General features: G+C 36.3%; 2 protein-coding genes across 4 annotated transcripts in view; both read right to left on the reverse strand.

The window, feature by feature from the left end:
- Nucleotides 1-1518, reverse strand: part of LOC135215173 (glycine receptor subunit alpha-2-like) — a 35194-nt gene extending 33676 nt beyond the window's left edge. For all 3 annotated transcript variants that reach the window (XM_064249647.1, XM_064249645.1, XM_064249646.1), the window contains exon 1: nt 1312-1518. The gene's annotated coding sequence lies outside the window, so the exon portion shown is untranslated. The remainder of the gene's footprint in view (nt 1-1311) is intronic.
- A 519-nt stretch (nt 1519-2037) lies between these two features.
- Nucleotides 2038-6252, reverse strand: LOC135215174 (uncharacterized). The gene is made up of 2 exons (XM_064249648.1): nt 5049-6252; nt 2038-2826 (listed from the first exon to the last, which is right to left on the reverse strand). The coding sequence occupies exons 1-2, from the start codon at nt 6097-6099 to the stop codon at nt 2687-2689; spliced, it is 1191 nt and encodes a 396-aa protein (XP_064105718.1). The 5' UTR covers nt 6100-6252; the 3' UTR covers nt 2038-2686.
- Between the last annotated feature and the right edge of the window lie 3258 nt (nt 6253-9510).

The following is a 9510-nucleotide window of genomic DNA, read 5'->3' on the forward strand; positions in this document are numbered from 1 at the left end:
ACTTTCATTAGCAACAAGATCGAGCGAGTCGTACTCTTCCTAAACTGTTTTTTCCTTCTTATTTTGAACGAGCCATGGCGGTTATTCTCGCTCGGTATACGTTCTGCTACGTTCTTCTTTACAATGGCGGTCTCCCACCAGTATAAAATATTCTTTCTTTACGAGCTTGAGTTTTCTGGCAACAATAATACATGTCTCGACATTTTGAGGTTAATTTGCTAACATATTTCGGCCAGCGATTTCTTGTGGGTGTAGCTAATCGTATTTAATCTGTTCTCCGAGGTTTCCACACACTACAGTCTTTTATTCTTTATTATCCTCAATCTTATCTCTCTCCTTAACTTTTCTTTTTCACATCAGCGTTATTTTTTTTAAAGATTCATTTACTGTTTTTTTTTTTTAAGAAATACTCTTCCTGTGCACCAGTATTCTTACTATTATTGTTGAAAATGCAAGGAAGTCAAAATCATCTTGTTGAAAATGCACCTCCTAACGAAAGGTCGTTAGACTCAAGTGGCTAATTACCTAATTAATTTAACTTAAAATTTAAAAGTAACCTCGATGTGAACTGCTATGAAGGATATATCAGACTCAAACAGTACTATAAATGGTGTAAATTTAGCTTGCCACCTGAGATATCATAGTATAATAGCTCAAAAGGATGATATAAAGGGAATATTTTGCTGATATAAATGGTTGTCGGAGGAAGGGTTATTTTTTTTTTTTTTTTTTTTTTTTGTGATGGCATCATTAGGAATAGCGAAACTAAAAATTAATGATTCTGTTTGATCTGTATCACGCAAGACAAAATTCTCCAGCCATAAAGATTAGTTTAACCCAGTTTTGGTAGATTTTTTAAGCGACAAAAGTTTAGTAAAACATACATCAAAGTACATGATAATCGAAATTCATCTTCATGGATGCCAAGTGTAAAATCCAATAGAATCCAATATTTCTTAATAAAGAACTCACAAAGCAAACGGATTTTTGATAAATAAAGTAATTACCCAAATCAAAACAGGTTCAATCGTCTGCCCTGTCACTCAAACGGGAATCTATTAAGAGATATGATGACATTAAATAGAAATGAAAATATTACATTATCAGAATATTTTATAGAGGCATATTTTTTTCATTGTTATTTACTTTATCCTAAAGGAAAGAGATGATATCGAGATATCTCTTAATTTGAGAAGATTTCTAATTAACTCTTTCCCGCGCTAATTATTATACACAATTATCATTTCATGAATATACCTGAAAATTAATCGCTAAGAATTAAATTCCAAAACCACACTCGTATTTCCTTACCTGAGATCTCACAGGGTGGGGTCTATCAACTTATCTATATTCGACGATAAATGGCTGCGATTTTAACGTAGTTCCTTATAGCACGTTCAAAAGAAGCAGATGCAGGAAATAATTCTGTCGTATTTGTAAATTGATCCTCTGTTGGGGAAAAAACACACGTTTACGAAACAGGTCCGCTCGGTAACGCGGGTGGTTGAATACTGGCGCGAAAATTGATTGAAGAGAAGGCCTCGTCTTCTCCTCCCCCTACCCCTCCTCCTCCTCCTCCACCACCTCCTCCCTCGCAATCCCTCTCCTCCAGACTGAGATTACAACGGTTTTGTGCCTCCTCCTCCTCAAGGGAGACATGATGACTCCCAATGGCTCCCATTTTAAGTCTCTGGTGTCCTTGTTTGTTCATGGCTCCGTCACCCTCTCTCATTTGCACGATTTGGTCTACATAGAACCAGGTAGCCGAAATTCGTATCAGTGTCCCGAGAGGTATATTAATGTTTATGTGGTTTCTAATTTATATCCTTATTGCTATAAAGACACCAGTCAGGTCTAGCTTAGCTCAAATTCTGCATTGCGCTGAAAGGAAGATATCAGAAGTTTTGGTCATAATTTCCTCTTTTTTAAATCAAATATGTGAATCGCTTAACTCTTTGCCTATATATTCAGTTATAATCGTAAGAATATAATGCCCCAAGGTTATAAAAGAAAGGTTATTCAGAATAAAAGGCAGAGTCATTTAAACGTTTAATAAAATAATTTGTGCAGGACATTATTAATAGTCTTATTCTTATTGGTGTTTCAGGTGTATCTGGGTACAAAAAATGCTGATTTGTCAAATTCATAAAACAGCTTGTAAAGCATTGTATTGCCTAAACAACAGTCTGCTATAATGAATGACAACCTTGTATCAAAAATTAAAATTATATATGTAAATTGTTTCACAAGCAAACTAGACGTAACGCCTTTCGATGATATTGTCCTTTGCTTCAATTGTGTAACTGTAGGCGCAAATCTTTCTGACGCTGAAGTCTGTATGCTATATGAATTTTATGTCCTTTTGAAACAGCTGCAACAGGCCAAAACAGAAACTGGATACAAATGGAGTTAGAATTTTTTTTATCTTTTTAGTGTCTCTTCTATATGATACTTAAAATCATGGGATAAAGATAGCCTAGCGTACAGGACTTCAGAGAGTATTCGTTAACCTAACCTGATACAAGCCAGGTGTACTCATATTCAAACACGATGCCTTTAGTGTATACTTCTTTATATATCTTTTCATCGCATGCAACATTGAAGTAACTATGAAAGTGAAATGTGGTTTTTTATACTTTTTTTTCTAATCCGGAATTTGATACAGCAATAAATCCTCGTCAATTCCTCAGCACAACAGAACGAGGACCAGAAGGAGAACCAAGCAGAAGTAAGAAGATCTGAGGTTATTTGTGGAGTTATGATCCTGAAGGCTGACGTCTCTCCTGGTTCTGTTTTCCCGCTCAAATGCGTCGTCGGTGACATCATCTGGAAAGAGAAGAAGACCAGTTAACTCGGAGTGGTGCCGTTACAGAGCCACATCCCACCTACTACTACTATTACTACTACTTCCTGATCTCTCACTCTATTTCCCCAAAGAACTTGCCTTTCCAAAAACCATTTTGAGAATGTCAATAGTATTCCTATAAGATCCTTAGTATTATTGATCATTTTGCTTCACTGGCAAGTTAAAAAATTAAAAAAAATAAAAGAGCTGAATATTCTTTCAAGTTAGGAGTTCTTTAGTCCAACTATACTCCGTTTTTTTCCATCTGTCCATCCGCTTGTATATCCTTCTATTTAACCGCTAAAACTTGTAACCCATAGAGCGGTAACTATCTAAATCCCGGGACGCAGTGTTACCATGCGAAAACACCAAAGGCGGATGGACAGATGGAAAAAAACAGAGTATAGGTATACCTCACAATTTGTTTATGGCTTATTCATCTATATTTGATTTTCGTTCTTTCATTAGTTACTCACTGTATATATCTATATTTATCTTTTTTATTACAAGTACAAGTACTTTTATAGTTATATATATATATATATATATATATATATATATATATATATATATTTATATATATATATATATTCCAAAGTTTAAAGTATAATATCTATACAGGAACATATATATTCATATATATATATATATATATATATATATATATATATATACTTACTCATAAATAGGTTGAAAGATAGATAAATATATTTATTACATTCTGCTTGTTTAAATACCACATGGCAGCAGATTGAAGTCTTATCTCCTCATTTCCGAGTATCTGGGATGCTATAAGTTTTTCACTGGAAAACTTGTCCATAATACTGGGTAATAGAAAACTTCACACATCACTTTGTTCGGCTTACTTGCAAGATGTTCTTCTGTTGTCACCAGTAGATTTTTACATATCCATGTAAACGTATGTATACGTATATATATATATATATATATATATATATATATATATATATATATACTGAATCATGAAAGTTTGGAACGTGATAAATCCATAAATAAAGGTATAAGCCACGAAGGAAAGATAAACAACGGAGTTTCTCCAAGATCTTTCGACTCAACGTCCTTTACTTAGCAGTTTGTCTGCTAAGTAAAAGACGTTGAGTCGAAAGATCTTGCAGTAACCCCGTTGTTTATCTTTCCTTCGTGCCTTATACCTATATATATATATATATATATATATATATATTTAATTATATATCATATATATTAAATAAGGATATATAAATTATACTCCATTAGTTAATATATGTATACATAATGCTAAATACAAGACCCTTAACTTTGAGTATATAATAATATATGCTTTTTTCTTCTAAATTCTAAGCTTGCTATTTTAATATAGAACACCCATCCATGTATACACACATAAATAGCCTACATACATATGTATGTTTTATTTATTATTAGTTTTTTGCGGTTTCGTTTGCCGTGAGATTTTGGTGTTTCTTAATATTCAGCGTAACATTTGAATATACACAAATATACATACACAAACACGAGAGGGCGCGCATTGCTTTGTTTCCCTCATCATTGCTAAGGAGTCTCCCATTCAATTTGTTTGTAATCAATGAATCACTAATTCCTATGAATTATGAAAGTATTGATTATGTTAATGTAACGACGCCTAAATGACATGGTATCAACATCTGGTTCTAGAGGCAAAAAAAAAAAAAAAAAAAAAAAAAAAAAAAAAAAAAAAAAAAAAAAAAAAGCGAGTTTCAAGGTATAGCCTAAAGTTCTCAGCTCCGTCGGTAATTAAACTTTTTAAATTTTTATTTTTATTTTTATCATGACCTCTTTCATGATAAATGCAAATTTCCGTCGGCCAATGATTGCTTATTTGATTATTTACTCTTCGTACGTCGTTTTCCTATAGTAAAATTCCTTGGGTGACTTAATATTTAATCTAATTGTTGTTCGCAAAAGGAAAATCTCGTTTCTTAGTGAGATCGGAGCCAGTAGAGAGGAATGTTGCCAGAAATCGTGTTTCAGAAACCTTCAGTTAAAATCGCTGTCTCTTACAGTTAATATCATGTATAAGTATAATCTGTATGAAAAAGGCGCTATATTTTACAGTTAAAAGTTGAAAATGAGGCAGAAACTACAAACCCCAAGACAGCGTAACGAGATTTGCCCGCAAATTCTGCTGATTTTAGGAAAAAAGAAGCATAACGCCACCACCCACCTTCTGTCACATATTCCACGAAGCTGACAGGCTGACACGAGCAAGACGCAGCTTCTTCTACCTCCCAAGATGCGAACAGCTGCTGCTCCTCTACGTCGGAATCGTTGGCAATAATACGAACGGCCACGGTCTTCCGAACGAATCGATTCGGAGCGCATTCGTGGAGCGCCGGGCAAAAGGCCTCGCTGGGACACTTCGCCAAGGCTACCTGTTGAGTCAGGTCCATCCAGTTGATCAAGTCGTCGTTCTGCTCGAATATTTCGGCCACTAATTTGCTGGCGTACGAGAGGCCACAGGCTAATTTCGGTAAAGTTAGTTCTTTCTGCTGTTTCTCGTACAATTGCCGCAGTGACGGCGCCGTCGGTTGTATGTCGGGACCTCGTTTCTCAACTTTGGCGATTTCCGTCAAGTTATTACGTTCCGTCGCGTCGTCGCGAGTAGTGTCGTTGATTTTGATGACGTCCCCGAGCTGCCCATCGTCCCTGACGCTTTCCCCAGCTGATGACCAATGCACTATGACTATAACGAAGGCAACTGTCACCGTCAGCAGCGCGCAGCCAAGCACCACGACCAAGACGGTGGCATACTTCGAATTCTTCCCCACCAGCCTCACGAACTCGGCGCACGGGCAGCCGTCCGCATCAGTTGGCACACTGCTGTCGTCTCTGGCACTTTCTGGCACGAACCTCCTGCTTAATCTGTCAGACGAGTGTCGATTGGGCAACAGTTTCACGTCCATCCCAGGTTTCTGCGGCCTTGAGTCGATGATGTAGAAGAGGCAATTGGTGTTGACGAAGGAGAATTCCTCCCGCACGAGCGAAAGGTTTTCGTCGCGGACGATGATGGGAATTCGCAGGGCTTTGCCCTGCCTGATTGACCTCTCAGGGGCAGCCATTTTGATCTGGTTTGCCGCGCAGACCACCCTGCTTGCGCGCCTGCACAGGACGGAATCGCAGAAGATCGCACTTCCGTCCAACGTCTTCAAAATTCCCAGTAACTCGTCCGTTCGTCTGTCTGGGACGTTTTCGTAGAGCATGGAGTTTCTCTCCATTTTCAGCACCTGAGATCAAAAGAATTATTCGTGGAGTAATGATTCAAGTAACACGCAAATCGAGCATCGTATGCTTGTATCGTCAACCAGAGGAAAAGGGCGGAAACACAGACAGTTCGAGCGTCTAATTGGAACTGAACTTCAGGAGGGAAACCGAACCGGTACAGGTGGTGCCACTTTGCGGTGGAAAAGATTCTAGCAAAACGACGCTCGTGTATAAACATGCGTGAAGGACACTATTATTGTTTCCCTGCTCATAGATCAAAATACATTTCTCTCTCTCTCTCTCTCTCTTTCTGTGTGTGTATATATATATATATATATATATATAATATATATATATATATATATTATATGTATATAAATACATTCCTCTGTTAAAACAGGACACGTCTCAAGTATAAAAGGCCCATTTACTGCTTGATAAGGGTGGAAGTTAGTCCACAAAAATATAGTCCTTAACTTTAAACCATATATATATATATATATATATATATATATATATATATATATATATATATATATATATATATTATATGTATATATATATATTATATATATATATATATATATATATATATATATATGACAGGAATATGTGACCATGAGGACAGTGAAACAGTGGAGTGTGAGGTCTTTCGCCTTTAGTCGAAGATGCTCTCGAGCAAACTACATAAAATAGAAACAAAAATTCTATACACGAAATTCTCAGCCACTGTCCAGTGGTGGCCTGTGTTGTTGGCACCTATAGGGGTGCCAGAATCACGATCATGACTAAATCTAACCTTAAATAAAACTACTGAGGCTAGAGGGTTGCAATTTGACATAGTTGATGCTCAGAGGTTGAATCATCAACATGCCAATTTGCAGCCCTCTAGCCTCAGTAGTTTTTAATCTGAGGGCAGACAGATAAAGTGTGAACAGACAGACAAAGCCATCTCAATAGTTTTATTTTACAGAAAGCTAAAATTGACTAAGAAGACTTCTTTTTTTTTAACAAACTGAACACCTGTCTTGGATTAACCCAGTTAGTGGATCTTGGTACCAAGAAGAGGCTACGGGTATTACCAGGAATTACTATTAATCCTCACTGTCTCTTTTCAACCTTCCCTGGCCATCTTGTGGAGAATGGTGCCAGGGGTCCATATAAACCTGAACTTCTTTTTTACCAATATTTTTATTTGTTAGCTTCATTAATGCAGATTTAAATGTTCCTGGGGAATGATTGCGTCTTGTAATTATACAAATTATTGCTAAGGCATTTATACTTCAGTGTGCACAAAAGATCATATGATTATTCTCTTGGTCAGTTCGAACTGAAAATTTCTTGCTTTTCTGGCCCAGATGAAATGAATCGCGTGGAATATTATAACCAATGTTCCCCCTTTGAACTAGAAAAAAAAATTTCAGCTGCCTAAAATAACATTTAGAAACTAATCGAAAGTTATTATCAGATGATATTTTTTAAACAAACTCACAATGTTTTTTGGACGTCTGAATTACGACACAAAAAACATGAAATTCAATTTTTCTTTTGAAAATGTAAATTCTTTTCTGATGTATCATGGCGAACTGATAGGACGCCATCATTCCAGATCATGGAAAATTAGAAGAGGTACTACACAACATATCTACCCTGTAGGAGGGGCATTACTTAAGGGTCTTTGCAGCGTTCCTTCGGCCCCTAGCCGCAACCTCTTCCATTCCTTTTACTGTACCTCCGTTCATATTCTCTTCCTTCCATCTGACTTTCCACCTTTCCACCCTCTCTAACAGTTGTTTCGAAAGTGCAACTGCGACGATTTCTTCCTGTTACACCTTTCAAACTGTCTACGTATTTCCCTTTCAGCGCCGAATGACCGTATGAGATCCCAGTACTTGGCTTAAATTCTACTCTATTCTACAACATTTGGAAAAGTATTTGCTATCGTATGAATCGTTTCAACAATTTAGAGAAAGTTTTTATTTTAAAGGCACCAGAAATCTCGAGTTTTCCCAGTCATGCGCCTCATATAGAACACCTGCCTGCAGTGAGTGCTCTGAAGGTCATCTTGAATAAATATTATCTTGTTCAGATGCCGTCTTTGTCTAGAAATTGAGTCTAATGCTTTCTTTGTGTTACTCGTTTAAATCGTTCTTCCTTATTGTTGTCCATAATTCCTTATGAAAGAGCAGGCGATATCAATTAAGGTAATAATTATAACCCTTTTTTTTTATTATACGTGAAAGTTAGGATTAAAAAAGTCACCGCGATTCAATATAATATTTTTCTAAAATACCTTCATTTTAATGTCAAAATCACAGCGGCTTTGAGCTACGAATTTTTGCTGGAATTTTCTATTATGAATGTTGATGAAAATAAATTTTAAAAAATGAAGAAAAATTTTTTTTTTTTTTAGTTTTATTTCATAAATCAAATCTTTCGAGAAAGTCTTCAGAACAGTTCCCCTCAGGGAACAAAGTTCTACATACACCCATTTCTATATTGTGTGGTCGACAAATTATGTAATGATAGCTTCGTGCGGCAATCTACTTTACATTTACCATAAAGTGTTTATTACTAACACCTCGGAGTAGGTGGCGTGTAGATAACAAGTGGTTGTCCTGAACAAGCCAAAATTTCTATTGTTTCTCTGGCTTCACGCGTAACTGAATATTTAGGACTGTCGTACACAAAAATAAATAAATAAAATTACGTTGACAATTTCAGCACATTTTCTTTTCATTAGTTTTAATATCCTTCTAAAATGCATGTAGCAATATCTACCAACATGATGTTGCAACACGATTTAGAAAAAATAATCTTAATAAAACAAAGCCAGTAACAAGACAAAATCGTTTAGAACAGACCGCTACTTCAACTGATGATGCGATGGAAACTTATAAGGACTGATTCAAGTCCACCACATATTAACAAAGTTTGGCCCAAGGTATCTGGTTACGCTCCAAGAACCAGATTGTTATAAAAAAAACAGAAAACGAACAATATTCGAACTGTAAAATCACCTTGTATTCTCAAAATTTTAGAATTTCTCTTATATTTCACGAGGTGCAGCCATTTTTGTACTTCATGATATCCAGCCACCCCAGAAACACAATAACCCTTGGTCCCCTACCCCATCATTCCTGCCCTATCCCTGTTTCATTACTATGTACCAAAGTATCCAGCCTTTTCCTCTTGAAAAACTCAGCTACCGTACATTTCTTAGTATCGTCACAGCTACGCATATGCCAACTCCTAGAATGAATTAATCTGTTCCCTCTTCTTCCTTTTTTTTTTATTACAAAATGCAGGTATGTGGCTGCTAACACGATGATTCAAGGCATTTGGTGACTTACGTCTAACAAGCAACGAGAACACTATTGTTTCCTAGAATTCCACAGGAGTGAAATTTTGATTGTCAATGAAAA

This window comes from Macrobrachium nipponense, chromosome 5 (assembly GCF_015104395.2).
Source record: "Macrobrachium nipponense isolate FS-2020 chromosome 5, ASM1510439v2, whole genome shotgun sequence".
NCBI classification, from domain to species: Eukaryota; Metazoa; Arthropoda; class Malacostraca; order Decapoda; family Palaemonidae; genus Macrobrachium; species Macrobrachium nipponense.